The sequence below is a fragment of the Lepidochelys kempii genome, chromosome 8, assembly GCF_965140265.1.
Source record: "Lepidochelys kempii isolate rLepKem1 chromosome 8, rLepKem1.hap2, whole genome shotgun sequence".
Lineage (NCBI taxonomy): Eukaryota > Metazoa > Chordata > Testudines > Cheloniidae > Lepidochelys > Lepidochelys kempii.
In genome coordinates, this window is record NC_133263.1 from 896,241 (window position 1) to 909,917 (window position 13,677).

At 62.5% G+C, this 13,677-nt stretch overlaps 1 protein-coding gene across 1 annotated transcript; it reads right to left on the bottom strand.

Annotated features, from left to right (window-relative positions):
* Nucleotides 1-4,628: 4,628 nt before the first annotated feature.
* On the bottom strand, nt 4,629-13,310 carry DOK3 (docking protein 3). Its single transcript, XM_073355099.1, has 5 exons — nt 13,248-13,310; nt 9,760-10,053; nt 8,440-8,533; nt 7,138-7,310; nt 4,629-6,949 (listed from the first exon to the last, which is right to left on the bottom strand). Exons 1-5 carry the CDS (start codon nt 13,302-13,304, stop codon nt 6,092-6,094), a joined length of 1,476 nt encoding a protein of 491 aa, XP_073211200.1. The 5' UTR covers nt 13,305-13,310; the 3' UTR covers nt 4,629-6,091.
* Nucleotides 13,311-13,677: the final 367 nt, after the last annotated feature.

Here is a 13,677-nt window from a genome sequence, read left to right on the forward strand (position 1 = left end):
AATCGTTGATATTTTTGCAAAGAGAAAAAAGCCACATTTATCAAAATATGACATATTTTTCATTTACTGGAAAACACTGCCTGAAGGCAAAATATTTCACTACATGTAATATAACTAATTCACCCATCATTTCGAAGAGTAGCTTCATTTCGAACCTTTCAAAATGGAGCAACTCGGAAATTTCAAAGTTTCTTCCAAAACTAAGTTTTCATTTTCCAATTAACGCTGCCCAGTCACCTCCCAGCGCTGGCCCCAGGCTCCCTCTCACACCATCCGGCACCATAATAACCAGTGTTTCAAAGGGGGGAGGGGGTTACAAGAAGTAGCAGGTCCGGCAAAAACAAAGGAAGGACAAAATCCACCCTGGAGCCAGGTCTCTGGGGGCGCATGGCGAGCCCTAAGCGTTTGACCAAAGCTGGGGAGAGACCTTCCCTCCACTTTGTGCAGACCCCTCTACTCACTGCTAATAACTAATCTAATTCTTGTCATTAACCCCCACCCCATGAGGCATCACCCTTCTCCCTCAAGCCTTTTGCATTTCTTAAGCCTAAAGGTGATCAACCAAAAATGTGAATCTGGAAATAACCATCTGCTCCTGAGTAAGGGCTCTACTCTGGCACTTAGAGTGCCCAAAGGGCCAGGTGTTGGCATGATTGTCAGCTAGGCAGGGCATTACCACGACATACATTTGTGGCATAAATCCAAAGACCGACTGGTATTTGTACACATGCCTCAAAGCCTCAATGCCAAGCGACTGACTACAGCCCATCAGTAACAAAACATGGCTAAGCATTTGATGAAGCTCCTTACAAAAGGGCTAATGCCAGGGAGTTGGTTGGTCTGGTCTCAGGAGCGACCTTTCTTCCCAATTTACTCTTTGATACCCTGTAACAAACCAGTGAGGTTGGTACCATTTACCAGCCCTTAGGCCAGCCCTGCTGAAGGAGTTTCCTAAGGTTCCTAAGTCAAAGGTTTGCTGCCCCAGGGCCCATCTACCCAGGGCTGGTGTCTGTTACTTTCGCCCAGTGCTCACCTTGGAGCACGTAGGCATTCGAAGGGTCACTCCAAGCTTAGCCCCAGAACTCGGCTGTCTCCTGATTTCACTCTCTTTGGTTCCATGCTCTGCCCCTGTTATTCACGCTAATCTCCGGACTCCATTTAAAGCCAGAGGTCACCCCGACCTAACGGGGGCCTGTGGTCCCACACTGGGAAAGGCGACGCCCGCTCTCATAACCCGGGGCCAGGGGCAGGACCTTGCTGGCAGTGCTGCATGTTGGCTCCATGGCAGAAGAGGGAACAGGGGCCAAGGTGTTGAGGGGCGCGTGGCGGGCTTGCCGCACAGGTGTGCCAGCCGCGGGGCGGAAAGTGGCATGCGGGATCACAGTGCTTGCACAGGCTCCCAGGAACTCCACAGCCTGATCTGAAAAGCTGCTCTCACCTTTCTAAACCCAACATGCTTACACAAGCCAGGGCTCACCTGCGGCCCCGGCTAGCCAAGCCAGCACCCTCTGCTCATTAGCCCCTCAGCTCATCCGATGAGCCGCAATCACAGCAGCAGCCTAGGGAAGGCCCCAGCTGTGCACATGCCTGTTCTGAGTGATGGTGTGGGCTTGTTTCTGCCACCCAGCCCCAGCCCACTCCCCCTGTTTACCACCTGGGGTCCTGGGCAGCTCCTTGGGGACTGATGTTTCAGACCCCAGCGCTGGGCCCGCTCTGAGCGGACATAGTCCCCCCTATCCTTGGCTGGGCTCCTGCGCCCCTGCTGAGGAGGGGGGATTGTACCATGTGCCCAACACCTGCCTGCCCAGAGGCTGCGTGCTGCATTGGAACAGGCCCAGGAGCCCCCCGAGGGAAGCCCTGGAACCAGAGCCCAGCCTGGCTGCCCCCAGGAGCTGCCAGAGAACAAGAACCCAACGAGCTGTGCGGAGCAGGGAGCTTTGCCAGGGGCCGCTGGGGAGGGAGCATTTGCTGCTGGCGGCGGTGCGGCCCATGAAGTCCTGTGCTGAGCCTCGGCCTGTTCCCTTGGTGCAGCTGAGCTGTCAGAACCTGCTGCCTTTAGCAGCTTCCCATGCAGCAGGGCAACTGCACAGCTCCTGCCTCCCAGCAGCTGACACCCCTGCACCAGATGTGGGGGGGCAGAGAGGACTGCAGAGACCCGGGGCATGGCCCCCCAGTGCACCTGTCACTCACTGAGGACTCCCAAAGCCCAGGGGCCCCACCCCATTATTTGGCAGTGAGAGGAAGGGCGACCAGGTGTCTGGTTTTCAAGCAAAACACCCAGTCGAAAAGGGATCCTGGCAGCTCTGGTCAGTGACTGTCCGGTTGCCGGTGCCGCGCAGTGGGGCTGGCAGGCTCCCTGCTAGCCTCCGCGCGGTGCGGCTCCTGGGAAACAGCCAGCATGTCTTCTCTCCGGCTCCTACACGTAGGGACAGCCAGGGGGCTCCGCATGCTGCTCCCGCCCCAAGCACCACCATGCAGCTTCCATTGGCCGGGAACTGCGGCCAATGGGAGCTGCGGGGGCGGCGCCTTTGGATGGGGAAGCATGTAGTAGACCCAACTGGCCGTACTGCCATGTAGGAGCCAGAGGGGGGAACATGCCGCTGCTTCTGGGAGCTGCTTGACGTAGGCGCTGCCTAAAGCCTGCACTCCTGAGCCCCCCGCCACCATGCTCCAACCCCCTTCCCCAGCCTGGAGCCACCTCCTGCACTCCCAAACCCTTGGTCCCAGCCCGGAGCACCCTTCTGCACCCCCAACCCCTCATCCCCAGCCTCACATCAGAGCCTGCACCCCCAGCCTGAGCCCTCAACGCCCCCGCTCCCCATCCCCCTGCCCCCTCCTGCATCCTGAACCCCTCATTACTGGACCAACCCCAAAACCTGCACCCCCAGGCAGAGCCCTCACCCCCTCCCGCACCCCAGCCCCCTGAGCCAGCCCAGTGAAAATGAGTGCGTGGTGGGGGAGAGCAAGCGACAGGGATGGGGGAATAGAGTGAGTGGGTGCAGGGCTCGGAGAAGGGGCGGGGCAAAAGTGTTCAGTTTTGTGTGAGTAGAAAGTTGGCAACCCTAGGGCAGGAAGGCATATGTCCGGCCCTGCCCAGAGCCATGGCCCGGCTGGGCGAGGGGCCAGTCAGCACCAAAGGGGGGTCAGCTGGTCAGGAGTCAGAATTTCCATTCTGGGGGGCGCAGGAAGCCCCATTGTGCCAGACCCCAGGGTTGGCCCAGGAGCTGCAGACCCTGAACAACCAGGCTCCCTGGCCCTGCAGCCCTCCAGGAGCCAGGGCATGAGGATCCACTGTTGGAGTCCGGTCTGGGGGTCACAGGGAGTTCAACAAACCCGATAGGTCGCCACTAAGTATTTGGTGTTCAATGAATCCGCCGTCCCCCAGGAAACCCCTTTTTGCTGCGCAGCTCCCCTCCCTAGCTAACCCCCGAGGGCGGAGAGGAAATGCCCACCCCCTGGGCCCAGCACCAGGCCCTGCCCCAGACACTGGACCCGCCTGGGCCGCCCCCTGCCCGGGCTGCCCCCTGCCCGGGCCCTGGCCCTGGTGGGATCCAGAGTGCCAGCGAGAGGCCCTTTGTGAGCCACAGAGCACCTCAGGAAGCAGCTGCACTAGCCCCTGTCGGTACCAACCCTGCTGTGGCCAGCAACCTCTTCTAGAAACCAGGCCCCAGGAGAACCCCCAGCAAGCCCCCTCCACGGAGCGGACGGGGAGCCCTTGCATCACCCCAGGGAGCCGCTTCAGAGCAGCCCCCAGCCCATGGCAACCCGACACTGCCAGCAGTGCCCGGGCAGAGCGCTCGGTGCTGCCTGCCCCCCACAGCGGCGTGGCCCAGCACAGCTCCCGGGGGCAAGGCACCCACCTGGCTGGGCTCAGCTTGACCGGGAGTCTTGCCAGCGGCTGGCGGCTCTGCAGGCCAGAGCTGGGCCCAGGCCCTGCGTGCCCCCACGGCTCCTGCGTGCTCACGGCACAGGGCCCACATCCCCTGAGCGAGGGCGGCTGCCGGGCAGCTGCCCCCACCATCCCTGTCGACGCGGCTCGGCCCCTTCACCTCCCTGGCCAGGCCTGGCCGAATCCCTGCCAGGCAGCAGCCCCCTTCTGTGCAGCCCTCCGTCCTGCAGGGGCTCCAGCTGGCCCCCAGCAACCCCCTCCCACTTCAAGAGCTGCAGAACCCGGCGGGCAAACTGGGCAGCTGCCTCCTTCTGCTGGGCATAAGGGGCCCAGCTTCCGGGTGCCACAGGGGGTGGGCCCGGCTCCGGCTGCTCCTGAGCCACGCTCAAGTTTCAGGGAGCAGCTCCCGCCTGCTCGGAGCTAGCGGCTGGAGAAGGCTTGTGCTTGTGATGCCCGGCAACAGCCCAGGCAGCTGGGTGCCCAGCCCAGCCCCGCTGCGGAGATGCCAGTGCTGCACTGCTGCCTGCAGCAGGGCCCGCGTCCTCCTGGGCTGAGCGGAACCCACCAGGCGGGGAGCCGCCCACCCCAGGATGAACCCTGCTGGCTCCACAGCGCCTGGTGCGGGAAGCCACCAGCAGGTGGGACCCACATGGCACGGAGCCTGGGTGGGGTCCCGAGCTGCTGGGGGAGGTGCAGCACAAGGCGGGATCCCTCCCACCCTACCCTGGCCCCCAGAAATGCCCTCCTGTGACAAAGGGGAAGCTTTTTTAATGTTTTGAATAAACATGGTGTGTGCCTCAGTTTCCCCTCTGTGTTGCACAAGTATCTCGGTGCTGGGACAAGGGTGCGTGATCCTTGCAGAGACCCCAGAGGGCAGGGGTCATGCTGCCTGGGCCCAGACAATGGCGGACACTCTCTATCCTGGCAGCTGAAGGCCGGGGCCCATCCTCTGCAAGGAGCCAGCCAGAGGCACCCAGGACACCTCCTCTGTGGATCTGGAACAGCTGCCATGGGAGAGGTTAATAAGACTGGGACTGCTCAGCTTGGAAAAGAGAGGACTCAGGGGGAGATGAGAGAGGTCTATAAATCATGGCTAGGGTGGAGAGAGTGACTAGGGACATGTTATTTACTTCTCATAACACAAGAACCAGGGGATACCCAAGGAAATTAACAGGCAGCAGGTTTAAAACAAACAAAAGGAAGTACTTCTTCACACAACGCACAGTCAGCCTGGGGAACTCTTTGCCAGAGGATGTTGTGAAGGCCAAAACTATACCAGGGTTGAAAAAAGAACTAGGTAAATTCATGGCAGACAGGTCCATCAAAGGCTGTTAGCCAGGATGGGCAGGGACCAAACCCCACACTCCAGGTGTCCCTAACCTCTGACTGCCAGCTCCCGGGGCTGGAGTCCAGGGTGCGAATTGCTCACACGCACCCTGTTCTGTTCGCTCCCTCGGAAGTGGTGGCAGACAGGACCTGGGGCGGGGCGGGGCGGGCCATTGGGCTGCGCTCCACGCTCCACGGCAGCGTTAGTGTCAGCAGCACCTGCCTGCTCCTAGCCCGCCTGGAGTGCACTGGCTGCCAGCTGCGGGGCAGCGGAGTGGTGAGAACAGGGAGCCTCGGCTGCCTCCCCTGACCTGCAGCAGCCAGCGTTGCCCCCAGCCACGCTCAGACCTTCCCCTGCCGTTTGAGCACCTCTGGGGAGCCTGTGCCAGGCAGCTGCCATGTGACCCACCCTCCCGGCAGGGTACCTCTCCCCATCACCCACCGGGCACAGCCCGTTCATGCGACCCAGCCCCAGCCACCCCAGCCCTGGCATGCCCTCAGCACAGGGCGCATGAGGCCACACTGGCTCCATCCCTCCCTCCCACACCTTCGAAGGGCCTGTGCAGAATCTGTCCCTGTCCCTGCGGAGGGGCCCAGGTGCCAAGGGCAGAGTCAGCCTATGCCAGGCTTGGGAGCAGCCACCATCCCGCTGGAATGACTGAGCCTCACCCAGGCACCTGCCTGAGTAACCCAGGAGTCCTGGGCCAGCCTTCTCTCCCGGGGTTCGGGCTCAGGCAGGGCAGGGGAGAGCTGGGGGCTGCCCTTGGCTGACCCAGCCGTGTGCTCAGGGCTAGGGTGAATCTCAGCGTAGGGGGAGATGCCGGCTGCGTGCCCCCCTCACCGCCAGCCTGTGCCCAGAGCTGCCCAGCAGGGGGGCTAGGCCCTGTCCAGGCTGCTGGAGCTCTTGCCAGGCACCTTGGGGGCTACCTCTTGGCTTAGGAGGGTGACTAGCTTCCTGAAGCCACTGTTAACTGTGGCCTGCGGGAGGGAGCTGACTAGAGCATCTTCCTCCCCCTCCTCCTCCTCGCCCCGCTCCTGCCCCTCCTGATCCAGCAGCCGCCTGTACTGGGCCTCCAGGGAGGGGCTGGGCCCCGTGCTGGGAGCCAGGGGGCTGCTCCAGCGCTTGGACACCATGCAGCTGTTGTCGTAGATGGGGGTCAGGTTGGTGCTGCTCCCTTCCGGGGAGCCCCTGGAGCCCAGGAGTGAGGACCCCTCCCCCTCCACGGAGCAGGAGCGGCCCAGGGTGTAGAGGTTCTCGTAGAGATGCTCCGAAAGCCGGAGTCCCTGCCCGCAGAACGCCCTGGCCACTCCCGGCTCCACCTTGGCCTCTCCCCAGGGCTCGAGCGGGGGCTGCAGGCCTCTGTGGATGGAGGCATAGACGATGGGGCTCTCAGCTCCTGCCCCTGCACAGCCCCCCAACTCCAGGGTGCGGGGCAGGGCCTGTCCACTCTCTGGACAAAGCCCCGCAGGGAGGGACGGCCTCCCTGCACCCTCCAGGGCCCAGGGGGGCAGCGCTTCCTCCAGGTTCTGGGAGCTCCGCAGCCTGGGCTCCATTCCCTGCCTGGAGCCCAGAGGCTCCGGCGCTTGGGGGCTGCTCCTGCCCAGGAGGCTGCTGCTCTGGCGGGCGATGGCTGCGGAGACGAGGTTGCACAGCTCAGCGGCCCGGCTGGTGGCCAAGGTGAAGATGCCCTCGCCCGAGTCGCAGCGGCGGCCTGCCTCGAAGGAGAACAGGGCCTGCAGGGAGCAGACAGCAGCGTTACCTGGGGTGCTGGGCCATGGACGCCTGCCCGGAGAGCTCGGGTCTCCCAAGGGGCCCACGCAGGCTTGGAGCAGGCAGGCGGCAGGGCTGGGCCTGCCCCGGTGCTCCTGCGGCCCTGGCACTGCAAGGGCAGAGGTGGCCCCTGCGGGAGGCAGCCCAGTACCTTGTCGTGGCCGAATTTGCGCAGGAAGGGGTAGGGCCAGGTGAGGAGGGACTGGCGGGACTGGGGGGTCTTCAGCACAAGTCCCTTGGGCAAGGCGGCCAGCAGGTAGTGCCCACTCAGGCCGCACCTGGCGGAGGCATCCGTCTTGTGCACCAGCACCAGGAACTCGTTCACTGCAGGGACACAAACCCACACACGAGTCACTGCCCGGCCCCACTGCATCCCACCTTCTGCCCAAGCCACTGCCCGGCCCCACTGCGTCCCCCTTCCTGCCTGCCAGAGTCACTGCCCGGCCCCACTGTGTTCCCCCCTGCTCACCAGAGTCACTGCCCAGCCCCACTGCATTCCCCCTTCCACCTGAGTCACTGCCCGGCCCCACTGCATCCCACCTTCTGCCCAAGCCACTGCCCGGCCCCACTGCGTCCCCCTTCCTGCCTGCCAGAGTCACTGCCCGGCCCCACTGTGTTCCCCCCTGCTCACCAGAGTCACTGCCCGGCCCCACTGCGTCCCCCTTCCCGCCTGCCAGAGTCACTGTCTGGCCCCACTGTGTTCCCTCCTGCTCACCAGAGTCACTGCCCAGCCCCACTGCATTCCCCCTTCCACCTGAGTCACTGCCCGGCCCCACTGCGTCCCCCTTCCTGCCTGCCAGAGTCACTGCCCGGCCCCACTGCGTCCCCCTTCCTGCCTGCCAGAGTCACTGCCCGGCCCCACTGTGTTCCCCCCTGCTCACCAGGGTCACTGCCCGGCCCCACTGCGTCCCCCTTCCCGCCTGCCAGAGTCACTGTCTGGCCCCACTGTGTTCCCCCCTGCTCACCAGAGTCACTGCCCAGCCCCACTGCATTCCCCCTTCCACCTGAGTCACTGCCCGGCCCCACTGCGTCCCCCTTCCCGCCTGCCAGAGTCACTATCTGGCCCCACTGTGTTGCCCCCTGCTCACCAGAGTCACTGCCCAGCCCCACTGCATTCCCCCTTTCCGCCTGCCAGAGTCACTGCCTGGCCCCACTGCGTCCCCCTTCCTGCCTGCCAGAGTCACTGCCTGGCCCCACTGTATTTCCCCACTCACTGCCCGGCCCCACTGCATCGCCCCACCAAAGTCACTGCCTGGCCCCAAGCGGCCCCCAGCCACATCTCCAGCCATTCTGCTCTCCCCAGGCACCCCATGCAGGAAGACCCTCCCCCTCTATTCCAAGGCCCCCAATTCCAGCCTCCCTCCAGCCGACTGGGTGGGATCCTCTGGTCCCTGCCCCTCCCCCTCGCCTGGGGTCCCTGTGCCTGACCCACACGGTGCCAGGCTGTACGTACAGTCCTGCCAGGATGAGTAGAGGGTGTTTTCCTCCACGTGGAGATCAGGTCCAGGGGGGTCCCTGGTGCTGCCAGGTGCTGGCTCGTTAGTGCACTGAAAGCAGAGAGCAGAGCAGCTGCAGCCCCCCAGGGCACCTGCCCTTCCCCGCCCATGGACACAGGGGCTGTACCCTCCTGGCACCCAAATATGGGCAACAGGGTGCAGCCAACTCAGATCCCCTGGGGCAGAGGCCATGCCAGCACCCAGGGGAGGAGCCAGGGGCCATGCCAGCGCCCCGGGGGAGGAGGTGGGGTGTGCCAGCACCCAGGGGGAGGGGCAGGCTGTGACGAAGTGGGACTGTTCTTAATGTTTCCTCTGAATAATGTGGGGGTGCCTCAGTTTCCCCTAGGCAGTTCTTAAGTCTCTAGGTGGTGGGGTAAGGGTGTCTGATCATTGCAGAGCCCTAGAGGGCAGGTGTGTGCAGGGATCGGGACACAGAGAATGGCCGACACCCTGTTTCCTGGCCACTAATGGCCTGGGCCCTTCCCCCCTGCAAGGTGAGAGCTAAAGGGTTGGAGAACAAAGGAATCCGGTGACCTCCTGGCCCGGGAAAGGGACAAAGCCCAGAGGAGGGGGGGCTGGAGGGAGTTTCAGTTTGGGGCTGGCTGGGGACGAGGAGTGAAGGGCAGACGGGGTTGTCTGGCTCACTGCCCCCCAAAATGGACCCAGCTGAGGGGTCCTGTTCTCTGCACCTGCAAGCTCTGTTTTAGACCATGTTCCTGTCGTCTAATAAACCTTCTGTGTTACTGGCTGGCTGAGAGTCCCGTCTGACTGCGGAGTTGGGGGGCAGGACCCCCTGGCTTCCCCAAGACTCCGCCTGGGCAGACTTGCTGGGGGAAGCGCAGGGAGGGGCAGAGGAGGCTGAATGCTCCGAGGTCAGACCCGGGAAGGTGGAAGCCGGGTGAGCTGTGTGTCCTGCAGACAGGCTGCTCCCAGAAAGGAGACTTCCCCAGAGTCCTGCCTGGCTTCATGGGGAGCAGTTCCAGAGCATCGGCCGGGGACTCCGTGACACAGGGGCCATACCAGCAGCCAGGGGGAGTGGGTGAGGTTGGCAGGGCCATGCCAGCACCCAGGGGGAGGAGGCAGTGCAGGCGAGGCCATGATGGCATCTGGGAGGTCCTTGCCGATGGAGCCATGCCAGCGCAGGGGTGTTGCTTTGGTTTATGGCAGCCCCACCCCAGCAGACCCCCTCCCCCCGGGTCTCCTGGCGCTGCCCAGGGAGCCTAGGTGGGTCAGCCCCGGTGCTGAGGAGCGGTACCCAGGGGTGGTGGGGGCAGTACCTGGAAGGCCAGCTGGCCGAGCTGTGCTATCCACCCATCCCGCTGCTCGGCTGCCAGCATGTAGCTCTTCTCCATGGTGTTCAGGGAGAAGGCAGCCGTGCCCTTGGGGCAGCTGTGGCCGTCTGCGGGCCCCACAGAGACACAGTCTGCGAGCCGGATGACCCGGCGCTCACACCTCCGCAGGGATGCCTTCTCTGGACCAGAGCCGTCATTCCGCACTTCGCATGTCTCCAGCCGGGCAATGCCACAGGGGCTGTTGGCAAAGAGCTGGGCCCACACCTTCCTCCAGGACTTCTGGGGGGCAGATAGGGCACGACTCACCCCAGGGGCTCCCAGCACAGCCCTATTTGCCCACAAAGCAATGCAAATGGCCCCTGGTGCCCACGGGAGGCGGCAGAGAACAGGGTGGGGCTGGCAGAGATGAGGGGCTGGAGGGGACTGCCAGAGGGCCACAAGTCCAGGCCTCCGCACCGGGGCAGGACTCAGTCAACTGGGCCCCCCCGATGGGTTTGTCCAAAATGGTCTTAAAACTCTCCCACGCCGGGAATACCACATCCTGGCCTGGCCCCCTGGCCCAGCGCTGACCTTCCTGGAGAGTCAGGCAGTTTCTCCTGCTTCCTACCCTCAGTCTGAAGCCCATTGCTCTTCACCCTGCCTCAGCAGATAGCACCCTTTAGAAAAGCCCTCCCCAGATTGGTGCCCCTCGGTTGCTTTTCTCTGAACTAAACACGCCCAGTTTTTTAAATCATTCCTCACAGGGCAGATTTTCTAAACCTTCCATCACGTTTGTTGCTCTGCTGCCTCTGGTCTCTCCAATTTGTCCACATCTTCCCTCGAGTGCGGCTCCCACAACTGGACACAGCGCTCCAGTCTCACGCGGCCCCGCCGAGTGGGACAGTCACCTCCTGTCTGCTGTTAATACACCCAGAGCAACAGCAGCCTTTTGCCCAGCTGCATCACACCGGGGACTCTCAGTCACCTTATGATCCCTGCTAGGCCTGTCCCTTTTCAGTGTATTACCACCTAGTCCCTTAATCCCCAGCTGGTAACTGCGCACGTGATTTTTCTGTCCTAAGTGAAGTAACCTGCAGGAGACAGAAGGGTTCGGGGAGGGCCCACTGGGCACGTGCCCTGCTGACATCTGGCGCCTTCCCAGACCCTAGGTGCAGGACGACGGCCCACTCCCGCAAAGACACCCTGATCTTACTCTGCATGAGGAGCTGATACTCCTCGGGCAGGTACCTGGAACCTCAGGGTCACGAGCACCAAGGGGCGGGATGTGAGGGAAGAGGCAATTCCACAGGCTTCCGAGCCTCAGCCTAGTGGCTAGCCAGGACAGCCACCCCCAGCACAGCCAGATTGGCTTCCCTGACCCAGGCGGGGCCATGCAGCGAGCCAGCGATGGGGTGGGATAGGCCCCAAGTCCTGATTCTGGGCTCCCTGCTGTACCCACTAGCTGCCCTCTCCAGAGCTACAACTTGGCCCTGGACCGAGCTGGGCTGCTGGGGCTGTTTTTAGCCCAGAGCTTGATGCAAATTAAGCCATTTTGAGCCATTTGTTTTCTCGATAGCTGCCCCACATCTGCTGCATGAGCCCAGGCCCCGGAGCCAGCAGCAGCCACATCCTCCCTGGGGAGGGTCTGCATCAGCCAGCACCTGGCCTGCCAGAGCACAGCAGGGGAGAGAGAGAGGGAGCACCCCCACCTCCAGGGGTGCGGGACAGAACAGTGTGGCAGCAGCTGGGTCCATGGGCCTGGCCCAGCAGAGTCTAAGGGATAGAGGCAGATGAGCCTGGCTCGCAGCACCCACCAGGCCATAAATACCGGCCCAGCAGGGGAGCAGAGTGCTTTTTTCAAAGCGGGGAGGGGGGGAGAAGTGCACTACATATAAAACAAAACAGCAGGGGCCCCCCAGGGAGGAATTTGGTTCCCAGCCAAACTGTGTTTGCTCATTGTAATAGAATGAGCTGTCCCCAAAGCAGCCTTGCTTTTAATCATTCAAACCCTACACTTTTCTCCCACGGGCGTCTATACCCATGCAAGCAGTTCCCATGTGCACACAGAGTCCCCCCCCCGTTCCCAAAGGGGGGAATTTCCCCGCTCTTTGTTCAGCTCACGCATGTGGGGCACCCTACTGGGCACAGCTGGGGTGGGGGCAGAGAGCACAGCTGAGGGGCCCATCATCAGTTAGCACAGACAGGGGCCCAGCCAAAGCTGCCCAGTCAGGGCCCTGCCTCTGCTGTTACCTTCAAGGTGCTGCATGCTCTCAGAGCCGAAGGGCCAGGCTGGCAGTGCAGCGTTCCTGCAGCCCAAGGGACGTGCCCCAGCCTGTCCCAAACCTCCCCACAGTGCTCCATGGGGCAGGCGTATTCCTGGGACCTGCTTTCCCAGGCAACCAGGGAGCTCGCTGCATATTCCACAGCCCCAGCCCTCCCCCGGGGAGGGACCAAGGACAAACCCTGCATGGGCCTGGGCAGCCAAGCACATGGCAATCCTACCACACAGCTCAGATGCTGCCTTGCAGAGAGGACTCCCGGTTCCCAAAGCCTGGAACAAGCTGTGCCCACAGTCCCCCCGGTAGCCACTAGGTGCCCCCCCAAGCAGGGCCAAGGCACATTGGTGAAGCTGCCCAGGTGGGATCCTGCAGCCACTCATTGGAGAATGACAGGTTTCAGAGTAACAGCCGTGTTAGTCTGTATTCGCAAAAAGAAAAGGAGGACTTGCGGCACCTTAGAGACTAACCAATTTATTTGAGCACAAGCTTTCGTGAGCTACAGCTCACTTCAAGGGAGCTGTAGCTCACGAAAACTTATGCTCAAATAAATTGGTTAGTCTCTAAGGTGCCACAAGTACTCCTTTTCATTGGAGAATGAGACTTCTGGGGACCTGACCTGAAATCTGCCCCTGCGCCCAGCATGACCCACCTGCCCCAGCCTCAGACAGCAGTCAGCACCAAGCCCCCAGGAACCCACGGCAGCAGCCAACCTTTCCCCAGAGACAGCGCAAAGGGGCAGAGGGCAAGGTGACCCCTTTGTCTCCCGCCAGCTCTATCTCCCAGAGTTCAGCAATCACAACCCCCAGTTCTGTTGGCATAGAGGCAGGGGCCCCAAGCCTCCCCCCCGTAGACAGTGCCGCACTCCCCCCAGCACATAGCAAGGGGGACTCCTGTTCAAACTCCCCACCCCCCAAAGCTCTGGATTTTGTTTTAAGTCTGTTTATTAACATTTCAGTGAGAGTTACTCTCATGACGCAGCTTATAGCTGGGACAGGTGTGGCTCAGGAACACAGGGAGGCTGCCTGGGTGAGCCCCCCTACCCCAAAGCCTGGAGTTGGTGCCTTGGGGCCAGCAGGGGTTGAGATCAGACACAGCATGGTCAGTTGTGGGGCGGTGACCTGGGGCCACTCCCGCTCCGCTTTGTTGGGACTGAAGACCAACCCCCCCTCTCCCTGCACTCCTGTGCCCAGCACTCTCAGCCCCTCCCCCCTTTACCTTTCCAAATTTCAAGTGCTGGACATAGAGGATCCCGGCCTTCATAGGGGTCTCCATGGGCCCAGCCGGCCTGGCAGGGCTGTGTGCAGAAGGCAGCGGTGCCGGTAATGGGGAGTGGTGGCCGCTGAAGTGGAGTGAGTGCGCGGGGAGACTTCCTTTCTCGCTAACTTCCCCTTTGTGGTGTGTGGGGTGAGGGGCAGGCAGCGCGGGGGAGCAACGTCCCCCAGGGAGACCAGTGGGGCAGAATGAGCATGGCAGAGGCAGCAGCAGCCTGCACGGGGCTGCTGAGTTCAGACAGTCAAGCCTGGAGACGGTGCCCCGCTGCCCAGCTCCTCCGCAGCCAGCGACGACACCGGGCTGGCCCGCAGCCGAGGGTCAGCCATGCCTCAGGGCTCTTCCAGCCCAGAGCAACTTGCGTGCGGTGAGCCAC

Coding starts and splice junctions, on each gene's coding strand:
- DOK3 (XM_073355099.1), bottom strand. CDS start 13,304: ATGGAGACCCCTATGAAGGCCGGGATCCTCTATGTCCAGCACTTGAAA. Junction 10,054..13,247: donor AGCACTTGAAATTTGGAAAG/GTAAAGGGGGGA, acceptor TCTGCCCCCCAG/AAGTCCTGGAGGAAGGTGTG. Junction 8,534..9,759: donor TCGGCCAGCTGGCCTTCCAG/GTACTGCCCCCA, acceptor CTCTGCTTTCAG/TGCACTAACGAGCCAGCACC.